The sequence below is a fragment of the Aotus nancymaae genome, unplaced genomic scaffold, assembly GCF_030222135.1.
Source record: "Aotus nancymaae isolate 86718 unplaced genomic scaffold, 86718_ANA_hifiasm-v0.15.2.pri h1tg000019l, whole genome shotgun sequence".
Taxonomy (NCBI): domain Eukaryota; kingdom Metazoa; phylum Chordata; class Mammalia; order Primates; family Aotidae; genus Aotus; species Aotus nancymaae.
In genome coordinates, this window is record NW_026988431.1 from 455,021 (window position 1) to 477,739 (window position 22,719).

The 22,719-nt window shown below is 38.7% G+C and overlaps 1 protein-coding gene across 2 annotated transcripts in view; it reads right to left on the reverse strand.

Moving 5' to 3' along the window:
* PDCD6IP (programmed cell death 6 interacting protein) overlaps positions 1-21,386 on the reverse strand; it is a 71,584-nt gene extending 50,198 nt beyond the window's left edge. The window contains exons 1-4 of one of the 2 annotated variants that reach the window (XM_012435474.2): positions 21,066-21,386; positions 9,843-9,897; positions 8,170-8,239; positions 2,571-2,698 (exon numbers count right to left, since the gene is read on the reverse strand). In XM_012435474.2, coding sequence (XP_012290897.2) covers positions 2,571-2,698; positions 8,170-8,239; positions 9,843-9,897; positions 21,066-21,274 — 462 coding nt within the window. In that variant the 5' untranslated portion in view covers positions 21,275-21,386. The remainder of the gene's footprint in view (positions 1-2,570; positions 2,699-8,169; positions 8,240-9,842; positions 9,898-21,065) is intronic. The other variant, XM_012435475.2, reaches the window with a different exon arrangement.
* Between the last annotated feature and the right edge of the window lie 1,333 nt (positions 21,387-22,719).

Consider the following 22,719-nt stretch of genomic DNA (forward strand, 5'->3'; position numbering starts at 1 on the left):
ACAAAAATTAAAAGTAAATTACAAGGAAAAACAAAGTAAACTAATGGAACAATCTGATTAAGCTTATTTTTAGATACACTTCTTCAAAACTAACGTGAGAACAGAGGCAGGGATAAACATTAAAATATTTTTAGTACTGAAATGCTCTTGCTTTGGTCCCAAACAAATTCATCTTTCAAATAATTAAATATTATTAATATTTAATTAATAATCATAGTCAGGGGAAACCCCAAACAGTACATATACCTAGTCCTCTAAGGAACAGCATTACTACCCATTGCTAGTGATTTCTGTCTGGCCTTCAGAGCTTCCTAGTGAAATGTTCCGATCAGATTTTTTGTCCCAATTATATTTTGTTAAAACTAAAATAACTTTGCTTTTATGAAACAAATTACACTAAGAAAAAGAAGTCAGTCTGGGATTAAAAGGTTTCATGAGTAGGCCGGGCACAGTGGCTCAGGCATGTAATCCCAGCACTTTCAGAGGCCAAGGCAGGCAGATTACCTGAGGTCAGAAGTTTGAGACCAGCCTAGCCAACATGGTGAAACCCTGTCTCTACTACAAATACAAAAACTAGCCAGGCATGATGGCACACAATTGTAATCTCAGCTGCTCAGGAGGCTGAGGCAAGAGAATCACTTGAACCCAGAAGGCAGCGGTTACAGTGAGCCAAGATCGCGCCATTGCACTCCAGCCTGGGCGACAGAGCGAAACTCTATCTCAAAAAAAAAAAAAAGAGTCATGAGTTAGATAAGTAGACAACACAGAGAAAACTCAAAGCCAAATGTATTAAAATGAACAGCATGTTTCTGCAGTCATGAAGTATTATAAGACTAGAGTATCTCCTAGGAATGCATAACTGACCTTGTTTGGTAAACTAATGAACCAATCTAGAACAGCAAGGTATCTGAGTCTCTCATTTACAGATAAGGAACCAAAGGTCTAGAGAAGTTAAAGAACTTGCCCAATGGCACAAAGCTTCTGGGTGGCAAGCAGCCTAGACAAAGACCTAGGTCTAATACCACCAGTTATCTTTCCATGATACCAGGTACCCTGCTGTGAACACTCATGGAATGGAATGTTTCTTTAATAAATCAGAATGACCTTTCTAAAATCTCACATACCAATTAACTGAGTTGCAATTAACTGAAAGCTAAATAAAATTTTGTTTTCACATTTTATTTTATTAATCTTTTTTTGTTTTAATAAGACAGGGTCTTGCTGTTGCCACCCAGACTGGAGTGCAATGGCACAATCTCGGCTCACTCTAACCTCCACCTCCCAGGTTCAAGCAATTCTCTTGCCTCAGCCTCCCGAGTAGCTGGTATTACAGGCGCCTGCTACCATGCCCAGCTAATTTTTGTATTTTTAGTAGAGATGGGGTTTTGCCATGTTGTCCAGGCTGTACTCGAACACCTGACCTCGTGATCTGCCCACCTTGGTCTCCCAAAGTGCTGGGATTACAGGCGTGAGTCACCACGCCCAGTCTGTTTTCACATTTTAAAATATTTTCCATGCATAGCATCAAAAAAAAATAGTGTATGCATTATGTTTGTCATCTACGCCCATTGAAAACTGTAAGGGAAGTCACAATTTGGAGCATGTTGTTTCCTTAAAGTATATTTTCCTTTCACTTTCTCAGAACAGCATCCCTCACCTCTCCCTTGAAAGTAAACAATGGGAAAAAGCAGACTACCTCTGAGACAAGCAAATTTCATGGGAGGTTTGGGGATGAAACAGTGGAAGAACATTTGAAATTACATGAAATTTGGAATCAGAACTACTGAAACCCAAATGGACAGCTTTATTAAGACTTCTGACCTTTAGTCTCCTTGTATGTAAAATGGGAATGACATTATATAACATATATCACAAGGTTTATCTGAGAGTCAAATAATGTACATGAAAACACTTTGTAAATTAGAAAATAATATAAAATATGGCAACATGATTATATATATTACTTAATACTAATTTTTTAAACAAAGAAAAAAAAGCTGAATAAACAACTGCCACAAAATAACATGCCATATTAGTATATGATTAGAACCCAAAACAGATCAGGCACTTATGAACATTAGCTGTTTGACCACATTTAAATATGACCTCTCCACAAGTCTCAAAGTTAAAATTTTATTTTCTTGCTAATTTCTTGTCTTTATTTTTGTAACACCAGTGAAATTTCAAGTGTGTCTTACTCTAAGACAACATATAAAAATAACGTACAAATTTTTTTAATTTGGTTATTTATTTAAAATGGATTTACGCTACAAGTCTGAGATGAAATCTCAGACATTTCATAATTTCTTCAACCAACAATTGTTGAGCCTCTCTTATGTGCCAGGCACTGTGCTAGGTGCTGGGTATAAAACAGTGAGGAAAAACAGACCTGGTCTATACACAGTTTATCTAAGGGCTTCAAGAATAAGAATCAATTCATTTTAAAAGTGCATTAGTTTTCAAGAAAACATCTGTTGGATAAGAAGCATCTATAAACCTAAACGCAAATTACTTTCCACTTAATCCAATTTAGTGTTGATCATTAATGTAATAACTACTTTTCGGCATACCTGGTAATGCTTAGCAGCGATTTTCAATCCTTCATCATTATCCAGGTTCTGTTCTGCTGCAATTTGGCTAGCTAAGGCTGCACAATTGAACAACACACAGCTCTTTTCATATCCTAAGCTTGCAAGAGCTGTAAAAAATTGAGAAGGAAAAATTTATCAGATTATTTTTTCTAAAGAAAACAAATGTTTCAAAGAGAAGTACTATAACCTCTATCATCCCACTGACTCACACAAAAACAAGTTTCCAGACCTGTTTTCTCACTGTCATATGCTCCCATATTTCAAGCTGCCCTTAGAGGTATTTATTTCCACAACAATATTCCCATCACCTAAAACTCTAAAGATCAGTAAGTTATTCCTTCTCTCCTTCCTTTTACTTCCATACTTCTATTACAATGAAATTCAAATGTAAAAGTCATTTTCATGTTATTTCTCTCAATTTCTTAAATTCAAATAAATTATTTCCATTTTTCCATCACCTGTCAAAATCATATTATCCCACCACAGTGACACCAGTTCCTCACTACTATAAATCTAAGTCAATGCAATTACCTCCTAGCTGGCCTTATGCTTTCCTCCCTCATGCAAATACACTTCTCAAAGGGCTAGTAGATTAGTTTGGATAAAACCCAACTCTGATAAAAAATCCACACACCTGACATCCACTTAGAATAGCTCATATTAAAAAACAAAGAGAAAATAAGTGTTGATGAACATACAGACAAACTGGAACCCTAATGTACTGTTGTTGGCAGGAATGCAAAATGGTGGTCGGGCATGGTGGCTCACTCCTGTAATTCCAGCACTTTAGTAGGCTGAGGCAGGAGGATCTCTTGAAGCCAAGAGTTTGAGGCCAGCCTGAGTAACACAGCAAGACCCCACCTCTACATTAAAAAAAAAAAAATCGCTTTTAAATAGCCAGGTATTAAGGTGCATGCCTGTAGTCCTAACTACCCAGAGGCTGGAGGAACACTTGAGACCAGGAGTTCAAGGCTGCAGTGAGCTATGATCATGCCACTATACTTCAGCCTGAGCAAAAGAGCGAGACCCTGTCTCAAAATAAAAAATAAAAAAGTGCAACTGCTACAGAAAACAGAAAACAGTACGGCAGGTCCTCAAAATATTAAAAATAGAATTGCCATTTTATCCAGTAATTCCACTTTTGGGCATAAACCCAAAAGAAATGAAAGCACTGTCTCAAAAAGATGCATGTATGCCCATTTTCATAGCAGCATCATTCACAATAGCCAAACATGAAAGCAACCCAAGTGTCTGTGGACTGATGAATGGATAAACAAAATGTTGTATATACACATAATGGAATATTAGTGAGCCTTAAACAAAAAGGAAATCATACGCTATAACACAGATGAATCTTGAGGACATTAAGTTAAATGAACTAAATCAGTCACAAAAAGACAAATATTGTATGATTCCACTTATATGAGTTACCTAGAGTAGTCAAATTCATAGAGACAGAAATTAGAATGATGGTTATCAGGGATGTTGGCAGGAGGAGGGGGACTGTTGTTCAATGAGTACATTATTTCAGATTTGCAAGATGAAAAAGTTCTGGAAATTTATTTCACAGCAATGTGAAATACACCCAACACTAGTGAACTGTACACTTAAAAATGATTAAGATAATCAATTTCATGTTGTGAAATTTTTTTTAAATGCACTCTATGATTCTACTTGTATGAGGTACCTACAGTTAAATTCAGAGACAGAAAGAATGGTGGTTGCCATGGCTGAGTGGGGAGGGAAGAACAGAACATTATTATTTATTTTTTTCTTTTGAGACAGGGTCGCACTCTGTCCCCAGGCTGGAGTGCAGTAGTGCAATCACGCTCCTTGCAGCCTCTACCTCTTGGGTTCAATCCTCCTGCTTCAGCCTCCTGAGTAGCTGGGACTACAGGCATAGGTCACCACACCCGGCTAATTTTTGTATCCTTCGTAGAGACAGGGACTCACTATGTTGCCTAGGCTGGTCTCGAACTCCTGGGTTCAAGCAATCCTCCCACCTTGGCCTCCCAAAATGCTGGGATTACAGGCATGAGCCACCACACCTGGTCTGGGAAGTTATCATTCACTGGGCAGAGTTTCAGCTTTGGGAGGTGAAAAAAGAGTTCTCAAGATGATGTTTGCACAATAATGTAAATGTACTTAATACCACTGAAGTGTACACTTAAAATGGTACACATAATGGTTATGTATATTGTATCACAATTGAAAAATAACTTTTAAAAAAGAATCTACAGTAGCTCCCTATTATTTACAGAATTCATTCACAGTGGAATTCAAGATCTTGCATAATGTGCAAGGCATTGACCACCAAGCAAAATAAGGCTCCTTACAAAAAACACTGAACAAACCATCTAGGAGAATAAGAACACTACATTTGTGTATTTGTGTCACAGAGTAGTGCCATAAAGTAAAGCCCTCCCTGTTACAGTACTTTGGTAGCCTCCTATGTAATCATAGCCAGTTTTCAACTCACTTCCCAACCAAATCTAGTCTCCTCATTCTAAACTACAGCTGACATAAACACCAGCTACTCTAATCTACTGTATTAAATATATGGGAAATCTAAAATAATCAAGTTGTGAAAAAAGCCTGCAGTAAAATAAAAGAAGAGCAATGTGAACTGAAAAACTAAACCCAAAATAAAGACAATTCCAGTCATAAAAGATAATATTCAAAGATCATAATTAGCATTCCTTAAACAGATTCAAAGATGGTATATCCATAAAAGAACAGGATTTTTTTAATTAATAAGAAAAAGCTCCTAAAAATTAAAAATTTGATTGTTAATTTTTTTTCAAAAGTTTTAACAGTGGAGGGAGGAAAAAAATTTTTTTCAAAAGTTTTAAAATAACTAGGCAATCTCAGAAAGTAGACTATAAAGTTAAAAAAAGAAAATATATATAAAGTATGAGTGAACAATACAGACCAACCAATATCTAATAAAGTATTCCAAAGAAAGACAGACAAAAGAGACAAGAAAATTATCAAAGACACATAAGAAAACTTCCCAGAGCTGAAGGGAGATATGTGTTCTAACTAAAAGGGCCAAAAAAGAAATGCCCTACACACAATGAATAAAATGAAATCCCATTAGATCTTTTGAGATTTCTAAATATGAAAGATAAAAAGAAGACTGTAAAAATATTCCCAAGAGCAAAGAAACAGATCACTTACAAAATAACAAAATCAGACTTTTCATCAGTAACACTAGATATTAAAAGGCAAGAGAACAATGCCTTCAAGTTCCTAACATAACTTTAAATAATTCAATAAATATATACATTAGGCCAGTGTGGCAAGAGAGAGCAAGGAACAAAATGAAACATCAGCCAGGTGCAGTGACTCACACCTGTAATCCCAGCATTTTGGAAGGCCAAGACGGGTGAAACTGTTGAGGGCAGGAGTTCAAGACCAGCCTGGCCAACATGGCAAAACACTATCTCTACTAAAAATACAAAAATTCGCTGGGCATGGTGGCACACACCTGTAATCCCAGCTACTCAGGAGGCCGAGGCTCAAGAATCACTTGAACCCCAGAGGCAGAGGTTGCAGTGAGCCGAAATCACGCCACTGCACTCTAGCCGCACAACAGAGCAAGACTCTGTTTCAAAGAAAAAAGAGAAGGATAAAATATATTTCAGGCAAGAAATAAAAGTAAACTGTTTATATACCAGATACGTAACTCAGTCTATTATGTTGACCATAAATATTATCATCCCAGACTGTAGTCTCTTATTTTGACAATTTCTCATGTATAGGAGCTTTTATGAGATTTTACATATAAGACCTATTTTGATCTTGCAATTAACTCTTACCTTTTTTCCTTTATTTCTTCTATCCATCTAAATTTAAACCAGGTTTTCAAAATAATATTTAATTTCCTTTTTTCAAAGATGACTTCTTAAATATTTAACTGTATTTTTGTTTCTTACTTGCTCTCTTTTTCACTACATTTTTCTTCTATCTTATTTTTCCTTTTGAGACAAGGTCTCACTCTGTCACCCAGGTTGAAGTACACTGGCATGATCATGGCTCACCGTAGCCTCAACCTCCCAGGTTTAAGCAATCCTACCACCTCAGACCCCCAAATAGTCAGGACTACAGGCACACGCCATCATGTCCGGGTAATTTTTATATTTTTCGTAGAGACAAATATGATATTATTATAAATAATCTTATTATTTATAAATAATCCCTTCCAGAGTACCTAGGTAAAATAAATGCCCAATAAACATTCACTATAAGAGAGGAAAGTATAAAGTCAGGAGCATAATATTTGCAACTCTTCATAATCTGCTCTCTATTATCATCACCCTCTATAATCTTCAATTCAACCTATGGTTACAAGCCATAACAATAATAATTATTATTAAATTAACATTATATATAATATCTACTATAAAATATATATTTCCAGTTCTTCACCTATATATAAGTATAAACCTTAGATATATGTATGTATATGGTATGTACATACTATATTATATATATATATCTTATAAGGCATATCGATATATATTATAGCATATCTTATGTATATGTATACTATAAAAGGGATATACTATAAAAGACATACATACCTTTATAATATTATATATACATTATATTACAATGTTATATGATAATATAAGTATTTCATTGCGGCTAATACTTATTGAGCACTGTTCTTAGGACTTTACATGTATTCACTCATTTAATCCACATAAGAATTCAATGAGATAGGCTGGTGCAGTGGCTCACGCCTGTAATCCCAGCAGTTCAGGAAGGCGGGACAGGTGAATCACCTGAGGTCAGGAGTTCAAGATCAGCCTGACCAACACGATAAAACCCCATCTCTACTAAAAAAGTACAAAAAATTAGCCAGGGGTGGTAACGGGCGCCTATAATCCCAGCTACTCAGGAGGCTGAGGCAGGAGAATTGCTGGAATCCAGGAGACGGAGGTTGCAGTGAGCCGAGATCGTGCCACTGCACTCCAGCCTGAACAAGAGCTAAACTCCGTCTCAAAAACAAACAAAAAAGAATCCAATGAGATAAACAGTATTATCTCCATTTCACAGATGAGAAAATTAAGGCACAGACAGGTTATCTTGCTGGAGTGGTAGATCAAAAGCCTTCACCCTTCTAACCTTTGGTTATAATTTTGTACGTATAATATTATTTTCTACAAATTCATCCTTCAAGGCCTAACTCAAACATTGTCTGCTTTCAACAGGTAGAATTACTTTCTTCCTCATATATGCTTCCATGAGTTTGTTCATAGGCTGATATTACATTTTATATAGTACATATTACATTTTATATAGTACATATTACACTTTTAAATGATCAACTATGTTCCCAAGAACTGAGTAGATCTGCCTTATTCATTTTTATAACTAGGACAGTGCCTGGCAAGGCATGGGCTCTCTACAAATATTTCAAAATTGCATTAAAAGTTGAAGTTAAAAAGAAAATGAGATGTAAACAACTTTAGTATTTAAAAAGAGTCATTAGGATGGCAATTTTAAAAACCAAAAACAATGCAAAGTAGTTAGACCAATTTTCCTACCATTTTTATTAAAAATTACATACCCAGTTTTACAGAGCCTCCAAAAAGTGAACCTTTATCAAAAGCATCCTTCCAAGTAAACGTCAGGCAGATCTGGATAGAATGAAAGAAAAGAGAAAACTGTGTTACCTTCCTGAATCCGAAGAGAAATCCACAATGAAAAAAAGGATAAAATCTCAACCTGTCTAAAATATTATCTCCTATAACCACCCAACTCCCTTTCCTTCTCCTTTTCATTTAAATCAAAATTTTAACAAAGTAAAATACTGGCACTGGGATATTTCATATGGTCATTCTGCCTTGCTAATCATAAACACTATCTTTTTCGTATTTATAAACACACACTGACTTTAATGGAACAAAATAAGTAACAGATGCTTGCCAAATAAGCCAAGAAAAGCAAGGAAAATAAAAGTAAGTACTACAGGTTTCCTAGAAGATGAAATTAAAAACTATTCCATGATGACAAAAGTAGGAGAATGGTTACTTTGGGGGGTTAATATTTTATTTCTTTATCTAGGTACTGGGTTAATATTTTATTTCTTTATCTAGGTACTGGTTATACAGGCATATTCACTTTGTGAAGATTCAAGCGATACTCATGATTTGTTCATTTTTCTGTATGCTACATGAAAATTAAAAGTTTACTTTATTAAAAAACTCTCTCTCTCTGCTCCTAAAATATGAATTATCACATACAAAGATTAAAAAGAAGTAAACCTCATTTAGATTATCTATTGCAATCTAATACAAAAATTAAATTCTTGATTAAGGAAATTTTCAAACATACAGAAAAACTAAAAAGAATAAAGAGAATAAACTCCAGTATACCCATCAGTGGCTTTAGTCTTTTGCCCTTCTTGGTTCATCTACCTCCCAACTTGCCCTGCCTCCAGCCACCTACACTTCTTTTCCAGGAATATTTTAAAGGAAATCTCAACATATAATTATTTCACCTGTAAAAACTTTAGTACATGAATGTTTAAAGTACTTTTCTTATGATAATTTTAAAATTTTAAAGTATCACTAATTTTAAAACCTTTATCCAATCTCCAAAATAAAACTGTAAGAAATTATCAGCATTTTCAACATCTAGCCTTTAAAGAGAAAATACAGTTGACATTCATGTAATTAACATTTAAGCACAACAGAATTTGCAACTTTTACATGCAAATGTAACTTGTGCAAATAATTTTTAAAGCACATAAACTGAGACTAATGATTCCTGAATTGTGCAGTTTCCATCCTAAGTCAAAGGGAAAGGACACAGCAGATTAATCAGCCAATAGATCCTACTGACATAAAATGAAGTCCAAAAAAAAAAACCATTGCTCTACATGAGCCCGAGAAGTGACTGAAGAACATGACCAGAATTCCAGGAGATTCTTTCTTCAGAAGCATACATATTCACATCAGACAGAACTAAAAGCTTCTATTTTTATAACACTATCTCTCTTTTTTTTTTTTTTTAATAGAGATGGGGTTTCACCATGATGGCCAGGCTGGTCTTGAACTCCTGACCTCAGGTGATCCACCCACCTCAGCCTCCCAAAGTGCTGGGATTACAGGCGTGAGCCACCACGCCCAGCTTCTATAACACTATCTCATAAAACTCTAAAGACAGTGAAAATATTGGCAGAAGGAAATGGGTGATTTGTCATTACCATATAATTTTAAGACAGAATTAATGACTTACCTGATTTTCAGAAAATGGGAATTTGGGTTCAATAGAACAAATCTGATCATAATATCTAAAAAATAGAGCAGAATAAATAATTACCAGAGCTAACTATTACATACATTTATGTAAATACAACTGGTTTAATAGAAAAATTATTTATGCTTACTTTGAGCACTATTTTACATTAAACAAAATCTTTTAATACATAAACCAGGAGCTTAAAAAATGAATGCAGTGAAAATCTATAAGCAAAAACTCATATCCACCACCACAGAAAAATATTTATCAACTGTTATTGGCTAAAAGCAAACTAACATCTGCTCCAAAAATCAATAGTTTCTTAAAAATACTATTTTTTACTAAAATAACTATGTTTATATCCATTGGACAAATTAGTATCTCCGGCAAACTGCCCATTAAAAACAGATTTACCAACTTTCAAATGTTTTAGGTAAGTTCACCTCTATCCATCTCCAGCACTGCCACACAGCACATCAAAGCTACCACTCTCTTTTAGCTAGGAATCCAAAAGTTTCCTAGCCAATCTCTCCATCTCCTTTCTCATTCTTTCCAACCTGTTTTCTGCATAGCAGCCAGAATGATCACTAAATATAAAGCAGTCTTACCCCTATCAGGGTGAGCTTTCAGTCAGCAAGTCTGGCAGGGAAGGGAAGAGAAAAGGGTCAGGTCAAGCTTTTTAACTGGCCTCTAATCTTTCCTCCTCTCTTTTCCTCTTATACTTCCCCCAATCCTTCACCAGAGGTATTTTTCTAATAATTATTTCTGGGGGCAAATTTTCAGCAGGAGTGACCAACATATCTGAGACCAAGCTTTTAGCTGGCATGGCTATGAGTTTGGTTACAAATAGGAAAAACTAGCCGGGCGCGGTGGCTCACGCCTGTAATCCCAGCACTTTGGGAGGCCGAGGCAGGTGGATCACAAGGTCAAGAGATAGAGACCATCCTGGTCAACATGGTGAAACCCCGTCTCTACTAAAATACAAAAATTAGCCGGGCATGGTGGCGAGCGCCTGTAGTCCCAGCTACTCGGGAGGCTGAAGCAGGAGAATCGCTAGAACCCAGGAGGCGGGGGTTGCAGTGAGCCGAGATCGAGCCATTGCACTCCAGCCTGGGTAACAAGAGTGAAACTCCATCTAAAAAAAAAAAAAACAAATAGGAAAAACTAGGCAATTAAGTAAACACATTGAAGATAATGGAAGCTAAGTTTCTCAAGGTCAGAGATACAAATACTTGAAAGGGCCAGGCACAGCGGATCACACCTCTAATTCCAGCACTTTGGGAGGCTGAGGCAGGTGGATCACTTGAGCCCAGGAGTTCGAGACCAGTTAGGGCAACATGGCGAAATCCTGTCTCTTCTAAAAATACAAAAATTAACTAGCCAGGCACAGTGGCTCACACCTGTAATTCCAGCACTTTGGGAGGCTGAGGTGGGTGGATCATGAGGTCAGTAAACATTTAAAAATCTGTGCTCTTGTGAAGCTTTTACAAGGGAAGACAAAATAGGTAAAAATATGATACAGAAAACAGTGGTAAGTGCCATGGAGAATACAGAGATAAGAGGAATAAAGTGAATACATAAGGAGAGGTAAAAAGGTTGTCGTTTTAAATAACATGATTGTTTGACTACATGAAAAAAAAATTAACTGTAAAACAGCACGACTATAAAAGGCATGAAAAAGGTGATGAGGGAAGCCAAGCTGATATCTGAGAATTTTCAATCTAGGGAAAATCAAGTGCCAGTACCCTGGAACAAGAGGGTACCTGAGAAGGTATCCGGCATGGCAAGGAGACCAACATGGTCATAGAGAGAGCAAGGGAGAAAATAGTGGGTGATGAAGTCAAAGAAGTAATGATGCTTTGAATGCAACTGTAAGACTTCTGAGTTTTACTATACAGTGTTAAGAGGGTGAACCATCAAACGGTTTGGATAAAACAGTAACCTGACTTATTTTCATAGAGTCACCATGACTGCTGTATAGAAAACTGACTGCAGGTATGCAAGAGCAGAAGTAGAGAGATCAGTTAGGAAGCTACTGTAGTAATCCAGTCAAGAGATGATGCTAGCATGGATCAATGTAGTCCACGGTGGCAGCAGAAGTGATAAGGTCAATCTAGGTCAGGCGCTGCGGCTCTGCCTGTAATCCTACACTTTGGGAGGCTGAGGTAGGAGGATCACTTGAGCCCAGGAGTTTGAGACCATCCTGGGGAACACAGTGAGACTTCATCTCTACACAAACACACACAAACATAAACACACACACACACACAAAATTAGCCAGGTGCAGTGGTGGGCCTACAGTTGCAAGGGGACTATGCAGGGGGATAAGGTGGGAGTTTCACTTGAGCCCAGGAGGTCAAGGCTAAAGTGAGCTGTGATCCCACACACTGTACTTCAGGATAGGCCATGGCGTGAAATCCTGTCTCAAAAAAAAAGTCAATATAACCCCTTTTTAAAATTAGTTCTCCCTCTATTTATAATCTCTCAGGTCCCTGAACATTGCCTTCATAGGATTTAACACAATTTGTGATATATTTGTGGGATTATGTTTACTGTCTTTTCTCTCAAAGGATTCTATATTCCATGATAGCAAAGACTGGATGTATTTACTCTCTGTTTTGTTGCTAGCCCCAAGCAAATGAATCAGTAAAATGCAAAGTTTTCTTCTGTCCCTCAAAAGTAAAACCTAAAATTCTAGTTTGAGAATGAACAGGAGCTATCAAAGAATAAGCCCATAAGGAGAGAACAGCAAGCGCTAACGGCCTGAGGCAACCATACCTAAAGGTGTGTTTGGCACAGCAAGGAGGCCAATATGGCTATAGACTCAGGACTGGCAAACTTTTTCTGAACAGTGATATTCTAGACTCCGCTGGGAAAAAGGCTAAATCAAGCTTGTAAAAAGTATCTAAGTACTTATAAACAAGAGAAAAACCCCTGCCCTGGCCTGTACCTTTTTTGCCTAGATTGGGCCATCCCAAAATAATGGCACACAGCTGTCCAGGTACCATCCGCTGGAGACATTCTCCAAAGGAAAAGTAGTTGTCTGATGTAGAGGATCCATGGGGAGACGGGAGGAGTGACCAACATGGTTAGTTTTACTCTGCCCTCAATGAGACCCAAATTCTCAAAAAGGGCCTACAATGGGCACCTGCTCCAGCTGGCTGGAGGTAAGGTAATTTGCTGAGTCACCAATTTCCAGACTGAAATTCTACCATTTAGTGCCAAGTCACTGCCAAGCAGAATATCCAACGTGTAGGCAGCACCAGAGTAAGTCTGGGCAGCAATAAAGCATGGCCACTGGCCAGCAGGGCAGGAGCTAGAAGCAAAGGGGAGAATGGAACAGAGGCAAACAGCTTAGTTAGGTCTCCAACAGTCACAATGCTAACCCACTGGAGTGGTGCCCACAGGCCATACAAAAACAGGCAGCTGGGCAGGCCTTATTTTGCTGACCCTTGCTATAAAGTAAACAAGGAAGGTAGTAGCAGGAAATGAGGTTACTTGCTCTGCACATGGGTGAAGAAAAGAATGGCTAAACTGAATGCACTAAAATTTTCATACCCATTTTCTTCACCCCAAAGCTTTTGAGGTCAATTCACAAAACCTGAGTTGTATGAGGGGGAACAGTGTATTTATATCCTATATTTGAATGATTAGAAGCTATGTGATGAAATCCTCAAAGTAAAATGGCTATCTTAGGACAGATTATAGAAGTTGAAATAAAACAGGAAGGCAGTCACTGAAAATCAACAATATCTGATCAGTATGGAGCAAATCCCAACAAAATGAGAGATCAAGTAATACTTTACAAAAGAAAGCAGTCATTGCTAACTGCAGTTACAACAAGCAAAATGCTGTTCCAGGAGAACCAACTACGATAAGCTACTCCTTCAATATAATTCCACAGGGTATTATCCCTCACAGTTCAGCCTAGATCTCAAGTATCAAAGTTCTCTAGATAGGGAACCCACAGAAACAAGAGAATCTACCACACCCTTCTCTTTAACATTTAAGTAGGCTTTACCATAGCAGCAGATTCCAGCCTAGGCTGTATCTCTAACAAAGTAGACCTAGGCTGCAAGTTTTGTACAAGTAGGCACAGCAAAAGCCAGTATACTAAGCCAGAGAGAAAACTAGCACATTGTGGAAAATAACACTGCAAAAAAATTGGTGTCTTTATAGATTCCATTTTAGAAATAAGTGAATTTTTTTAAACCAAAACTATAAAATCCCAAATATATTTAAAAGGTATGAAGTTACAGACTTTCAAATCAGAAAGCCCTGAGTTTGAATCCCAACTCTGAGCTATGTGAGCATGAAAAAGTTATTCAATCTCTGAATCTTTCCTAAAGTAAGAGTAATAATACCTCCTTTAAGAGTGAGGAATAAATGATACTGTATATCAAATGCTTAAAATAGTGCCTGGACACCCAGTAATACATGTAAGACAAATGGTTATTATAGATTATTGTTTTGCAACTATGTAGAAGTGCTTATATATGTTCTCCAGTATTTTATAAAACTCAACCACTTTAGCACAAATATATAATAGTTCAATTTAAAAATCTCATGGGGAAAAAAGACTAGGAAATAAATATATTTCTTTGAAAATATCACAAATAGTACAGGACAAATTCTCATTAGAAATTCTAGTTTAAAAAAAAAAAAGCCCAGATATGGTGGCTCACACCTGTAATCCCAGCACTTGGCAGGCCAAGGCAGGAAGGAGGACTGCTTGAGTTAAGGAGTTCAAGACCAGGCTGGGGAACATAGCAAGACCTCCTCTCTCCTAAAAATTTAAAAATTAGCCAGGTGTGGTGGTACACACCTACTTGGAAGGCTGAAGTAGGGCTGCTTGAGCCCAGGAGATCGAGGCTGCCGTGGGCGATTATGGTGCCACTGTACTTCAGCCTGGGCAACTGAGCAAGGCCCTGTCTCAAAAAAAAAGTTAAAATGTTTAAATAAAGATTAAATTCTGTATTTAATTTTTAAAAAGGAAATCTTTTTTTAATTTAAGGGGAAAATGTGGGGATCAAGAACAACCAATCCACATGGCCAAAATAATACTGCAATGCTAATTCACACAACCCTATTCAGTTCCAATCTGTACTTAGGGATATGCAACTCCAGACCATCAACTAGAGGAAGAAACAAGAGAATCAGAAGAGCTGGGCCAGAGACACTGGCTGGAATTCACAGGGTCTTTGTGAACTTTATTTTCACACTTCATTCTTCATCCAATTTAACAAGTGAAAAATCATTAATCAAGCACTACTGTAGCAGAGTATGGTAAAAAGTAACTAGCTGGGGAATCAAGAGGTCAGGAACTTAGTCCAGTTCTGCCATAAAGATAGGTGTGTGGGCTTAAACCTCCTGTATAAAACACCTCAGAAGATTCTTCTTACAGATTCACAGAATGATGATAGTCCTAAGTTTTCTTATTTAATAAACACCAGAAAAGTCAAAACACAGAAAAACAAATCAGATTTAAAATCTTCCCTTATGTTTCATCTATGCAGAATAAAATTACTGAGCCGAAAAGGTATGGCAATAATTCCTTGAGACCAGGGACCAAGTATATCTTAAATCCTCCACATTGTCTCCTATAGTAAGGTTCACATAGACTCTCCATTAGTATTTGGTTAACAAATTGTAGCAATATCATTGTGCTAATATTATCTCATTATTGAGACAGCCAGGTGGAAGGGGGTCCCTGGGGAAACTCCAGCCAGCCTGTTCACTAAGGTGGAGCCTTGGAAGTTCCACAGGGAGGAGCCTAGCCTGTCTTCTTCCTGTGTGGAACCTGAGATTCAAGCTGCCAGGTGGGATGCACTCTAGCTGGAACTCTGGCCTTGCCAGAGTTCATGGCCATGGGACAAGGAAAAGTCCTGCAACAATATCTTCACCACCAAACCAACAATCAGAATGCAAACAACAGCTGTGAAGTAAAACAGAATATTTTCTTTCCTGATCTATAAAACACTATAATTTCTGAAAATATTTCAGAAATGACAGGACTATTCCATCAACTTCATTTTACAAATGAAAAAGACAGCAGGATGCAAATAATACAGATTGAGAAAATAATACGGTCCTAAAATATATTAGAAAAACCAAAAAGATGGAAAACTAACGAATCCATACACAAAGATAGAACAAAGAAAATTTTTTTTAAAAAATGAATGACAAAAAAAATAAAAAAAGAATGACAAGGGCAGAAAACCAACCAAAAAGGCTTGGTTTTAAACAAGAAAAGGTGGCTCCAAACCTTTGGCAAATCTGAGCGAGGAAAATCACATATAACACGTGCACAACATTAGGAATAAGGAAAAAAAATCTTTACTACAAATTATGAGCAGATGACAACACTTTCAGAGGACTTTTATATGACAAAATATAGCATAACACAGTTAGGAGACAAGAAACAGATTGGAAGATTTTTGCAACACACGTAATAAAAAAAGATAAATATCCAGAAAATGCTACAACTCCTATAAATCAGTAAAGAAAAAAACAACTCAATAGAAAATGGGCAAAAGAAAAGAACAAGCAATCACAGAAAAAGAAACAAAGTGGCCAGTAAACATAAACTGTTCAACCTCAGCAAAATAAGAAGAATGCAAACTAAAGGTACTATTTCTCACCAATCAGTTTAGCAAAAACAATAAATTAAATTATTAATCAGTGAGTATTAGCAAGGATATGGAGGAATAAAAAACTCCCATACACCTGCTGATGAGAATGTAAATTGTTATTGTAAGGTTTGTTCTTGGGTTCTTGCCGAGTTTAAAAAGGAAGAAACTGAGGCCAACACAAGAAGATCCAATGTGAAGGAATTTATTCAGGCTCCCGGGCGAGGTTCTGAGGTCCGAAAGGAGGGGCCGGAGAAGTTGCACGGACTCCTCTCAGACGTGGGGTTTTATAGGTAGTAAAGGAGCTCGACTGGTTGTGGGAGAGCAGGACTACTATTGGGTAAGGTTACTAGCTTTTGTTTGCATATAGGACTTGGCTGCTATTAGTTAGAATTACTCGGTTGCTATTGGCTAGAAAGACTTAGCTGCTATTGACTAGAATCACAAGACCCCGCTTGCATACTGGGTTCTTTAAGGGAAAGCCAGGCTGTGCAAGAAGGGGAAAAGGGAACAACCCGAGCATGTCCGAGCTTTCAGAAAAAAGCGGCGGGGGATGTGCATCCGAGCTCCCAGCGAGGCAACCGGCCTTACAGTTATAAGCACTGCAGAGAGCTGAAAATGCAAACACCTTCCTCTTACAGTTAAACAAAGAAATCTGAATAAACACCCTTCTTTGCTCCCCACCAAAACCCACTGAAACAAGAATTTAAAAATGTAAAAGATGTACATGAACATGGACAAAAAGAATGAGAAGGGCACAGAGCATATAAGAGGTTTCAACAAAATTTACTAAAAGGTGAAGGGAGTGAATGAATGAATGAATGAATGAATGAATGAAAAAGAGAAATCTAAAATCTAACTGGCTAAGAGGGAAGGGAGCCAAAGTAGAAGCCAAATCATGCTAGAGAAGCCCGAAAAGGATCTGAATTAAGAAACATGAGGTACCTCTGAAGGTAGGAGTTCAATGTAAGCACGAGGTATGGTTAAAAAATCCTTCAAAGAAACCTTCAGGCTCCCAGATCCTCTACTATGAGGGTAGGTTCACTCTCAGAAAAAGGTCAGAGATAGCAAATACAACTAAGGTGGAGATCAAGCACTGCTAAGTGGGGTAGGGCATGCTAATTGACTACATCATTATCAGTTCTATCCTCTTCCTTATTAACAAAACCCTGTATCTTTAGCTGAGTATATAGCTGCTCATAATGAAAATCCCTTTTCATAGCATCCTATGAGAAGTGGACACACATAATGGCCAGTAACATATAGGCAGGGGGTTGTGGAATAGTTGCCAGGTAACACCCTAAGGGTCGAGCCCTGTGCCTTTCTCCCTTTCTCCATCCTACTACCTGGAACTTAAATATGATTGCAACCTGGACCTGAGAACAATATTCTAGGTTTTATACAGCAGAAAGCTGAAAGGAATCTGAACCTCAATGAACTTCACAGAACCACTATATAAGACCTGGGCTACCAGAACTACCTGCCAGCCAACTTTTTACAAAAGAATAAAACCTTGGCTGGGCGCAGCAGCTGACGTCTGTAATCCCAGCACTTTGGGAGGCCGAGGCGGGTGGATAACCTGAGGTCGGGAGTTTGAGACCAGCCTGACCAACATGCAGAAACCCCTTCTCTACAAAAAATACAAAATTAGCTGGGCGTGGCAGTGCATGCCTGTAATCCCAGCTACTCGGGGGGCTGAGGCAAGAGAATCGCTTGAACCCAGGAGGCGGAAGTTGTGATGAGCCAAGATCACACCACTGCACCCAGACTGGGCAATGAGAGCAAAACTCCATTACAAGGAAAAAAATAAAATAAAAGAAAGAAAACCTTAACTCAGATAATCTGGAATCTACCAGACAGAAATGAACCTAACCCTAATGGAGGTGTCACTAAAAATAGATGTTCCTGAAAGAAAGACTGCATACATGATTGTTAAGATCCCCAACCTCTATTCCCCAGGATAAAATTTAGAAAGCTGATAAGCAGACTTTTTCATGGAAGGAGACTAGAAGCTTTCTTCTCTAAAGAAATCGATCACCATAAAAGAAATGACACAATGCTGTTAACTGGTATATCTGAAGTTTCAAAAAAAATAAAAAACCAGCAGGGTTCCCATTTGATCACCCTAGTTCACCATTTACCAAGGTCTAATCAATTTTTAGTAAAAGCCACTTTATGAAGAAAGAAGTATCATACAAAAAGGTTTTTTTGTTGTTTTTTGTTTTGTTTTGAGACAGAGTCTCAGTATGTTGTTCAGGCTGGTCCCTAACTCCTGGGCTCTAGTGATCCTTCTGCCTCAGCTGGAATTATGAGTGCATGCTACCACACCTAGAACAAATGAATTTTTAAGTAATCATTCTCATTATTATAATATGCATAAATATATACTTTAGGAAATTTTAATAGAACACCTACAAGTTAGCAATAAGAAGCCAAGTCTATCACTAGAGCTATATATATGGAGCTGCATATCAGGACTTACTAAGATAGCTTCGATTCTTTAGGAATTAGTTTAAACCCTCTTTTTCAAAGTTCATTAGTTTAAAAATCCATTAAATTAAAAAATTAATGTTAAGTTTACACAATTATCCAAACATAATCATTAAAAATAAGATATTCTGCCAGATTTGAATAAACATCACACAACTGACTCACATCTAATTTTACAGCATATATACCTAAGGAACTTTTGTACCTACACCCATTATAAAATTTAGTAGTATCTCCAAGCTTAACCTAACCCCTCTAGAAGACCAAAAAATGAAAATACTTAGTATTTGTTGAATGAATGTGGCAGAAGGGGATTATACAGAGGTGACTAAAAAAACATGGTTAGTTTCAAAGAGACTATATCTACAACAGGTCCACTATCTATTAGGAACAGCTGACACATTTAAGTCTGGTAAAATAAAAGTATGAACAAATGAATGAATTTTTAAAGTTCACAGGACAGCCTTATCCAAACCATCATCCACCATCCTTCCATGTCTGTTGGTTTTAAACCCATGCACCAAATGCCTCTGAAGATCCCAAATTTGAGGGCTGGAATCAAATTTGATCTATTCAACAAGACTTTTATCATAGAGTTCATTGTACCACAACTATGTTTTCTTAATATTGCTAATGGAAAATCCTCACTGAATGCTATTCATGCCTACACAAAAATTACTTTGAAACTGTTTATGTTAATTCTAAAGAATGGCTAAGTGTTCCTAGGTTAACTTAAAAAAAAATGCTTATACTATCAGACTAATGATCCTTGCAGCCCAACAGTCCTACCTCTAGAATTTGACACCAAGGGGTCATTATTTCTCTGGGTCATCTATTCAGTATTCCTTCCTTTGGAGAACCAACCCTTTCCCAGTCTGGACTCATCTTGCTTTGATCCATGGGGTAAGGAGAAATTAAACTGGCTGGATGACTCAGACAAGGGCAATTAAATTAGTCCATTTCCCACCAACATATACTGGTGCAAACAAATATGATGGCCCAAGGGCCAGAGGCCTCCCACGGACTTCCACCAGAACTAAGGAGAAAACTACTCTCTTCTCTAAGATACTGAGTATTGTGGACTTTCGTAAGTACACTACACCCATCCCTGTCAATACATGATGCTTTCGAGGGAAGCATCATGTAGGTAAGACGATCTCCAGTGATACCTAAAGCTAAGGAAGGAACATCCCTAGACTTGTCTGTCAGTTAGCAGAATAAGTCTTTTCTTAGCTCAAGCTAGGTTTAGCCTGGGTTTCTGCTCCTTGGATCGGAATACAATTGTGTTTCTCCTGTGAAACAAGTAGAGTATATTATACAGAGAAATGAGATCATTAACAAGGTAGGCAAAAGAAAGTTTTAACTCTAAAGTCCTATAATAATGTTCTTATCATAACTATTAAGTATCATGAAAGGAACCCTCATTAAATACAGCTGAGCTAAATAAGCATTTGCTAAAATAACACATTTACTCCACTATGTATATATCTGTTGGTGAACAAACTGCTTTTAAACAACCTACCTTGAACGGTTCTATTATGTAACCAGATTTTTATTTCAAATAGTTGTAGCGCCTAACTTTCTGTCATTTGATAATTTTGAACTGAGGAAGATGGTCCATTTCATGTGGACAATGTAATGAGTTGATCAGACATTTGGTCCAGTGTCCCAATTCCCCCACTTCCTTCAAACAACTACTATTATGAAATCTAGGTTTGGTCCAAGAAAGACAGTGATGGAAAAATGAGGGAAAAGGGGGAAGCTTCAGTTAGATACTCAAAAAAGTAAAAACTAGTTATAAGTAAATGTGGCGAGAGATCCGTACATGGCAGACTGGTGCACCCAGGCATCTGATCCACCGAGCCCTGGCAGACCAAGGGCTGGGGCAGGCTGGCAGGCAGGACGAGCGGGCAGTCACAGCGGGCCTGAAGGGCGGGTCCTGATCACCAGGAAAGAATGCAGACCACACCTACGCGCCCGGTCAGGCCGGGGCGGGGCGGCTCGGCCCAGGTTACAGGATTGAGGGAAGCAGGGGAGACAGGAAGAGGGGCGGCGAGGGACGGCTGGCAGACAACCTACCCACCCCCGGCCCTGCGCCCACCTCAGGAGCGTCTCAAGCGAGCCTTCGTGCTTGTCCAGCGGGCGACCGACTGCGGCGCGGCGCAGCTTGCTGAGCTCCTCCGCCGCGCGGCAGTACTGGGCCTGCTCTTCCCCGCCGCTCGGGTAAGTCTGCTGGATGAACTTCACCAGCGGCTTGGCCAGGTCCACCTCTGAGGTCTTTTTCAGCTGCACCGAGATGAATGTCGCCATGATCAGCGCCTCCGCCGCCGTTCGGGCCAAACAGACCGCGGACAGCTACGAAGGCCGAGGAGAGAGAGGTACCGGGCTGCCGGACTGGCGGACTGACTGGCTGACGGACGTGAGCTCCGCTTGCGTTCCTGGTCCGGCCACTTCCGGGAGCGCCAGCGCAGGCGCACTGGGCGCGGGGTCCTTCGGCCGTCCGCGGTCACGTGAAGGTGTCGCGGCGGCGACGCCTTCCAGGATCCAGTTTAACCTGTACTGTGCTGTAAAATACTGACTTTCTCCGCATCTAGAATTCTTCCCTTCCTCCTTCCTGCCGCTGTAGTGTACTGAGCACTTTGACGTAAGAGTATTCCTCCACTCGAACAACTTCCTAGAGAAGTACTTCTGTCGCTGCCACCTGCGAGAGTTTGCGGCTGCCTCCCCTAGACGCGGCCCCAGGGTTATTGTGACCAATGTAGTTTCTTCAACTACTGTTGATGGGCTGCTGTGCACAGGTACGGAGTGCACAGGGAACCTAATAGGCGAGATCCCTGCCATCGTGCATCTTACTGTCAGGTTGACACAGACCTTAAGGTAAACTGAAAAAGTATCAGGAAAAAAACAGGGTGCTTGGGATTTAGGATGTTAAGATCGCTTGATGGACCCTAATTTAAATAAGATAAAGTAGGTTTTCTTCGACTAGGTGAACTGAAAACGAACCTGTATCTGTTGTTGCTGTTTTGTAGAAATAACAAAATTTTAAATACATTTAAAACAACACCTGTAATTTGAGAAGATGCTTGATATCAGAAGAGGAGAAGAATGGAGAGGGGTGGAGTGGCAAAGGAGAGCCTCCAAACCAAAAGCCTGCAGAGGCCCTGGGAGGCAAGCACTTACCATGTTCCGGGAGTGGAAACGAAACATGTGACAAGACCTTTAAAAACTGAATGGGATGAAATAAAGTTGGAGGAGTAAGCAGGCGTCAAATCGTTCAGAACCTTGTAGTCCAAATTGAAGAATTTGTTTAGTATTGTATAATAAATGCCGAGGAAGTGTGAGATTTAAGCAATATATATTTAAAATTTACATTTTTTTTTTTTTTTTTTTTTTGAGACGGAGTTTCGCTCTTGTTACCCAGGCTGGAGTGCAATGGCGCGATCTCGGCTCACCGCAACCTCCGCCTCCTGGGTTCAGGCAATTCTCCTGCCTCAGCCTCCTGAGTAGCTGGGATTACAGGCATGCACCACCATGCCCAGCTAATTTTTTTGTATTTTTAGTAGAGACGGGGTTTCGCCATGTTGACCAGGATGGTCTCGATCTCTTGACCTCGTGATCCACCCGCCTCGGCCTCCCAAAGTGCTGGGATTACAGGCGTGAGCCACCGCGCCCAGCCTAAAATTTACATTTTTTAAAGGCCACCTTGTTCAATTGGATAGTTTGTCTTTTGATGGGATGTAGTATGTAGTATCATC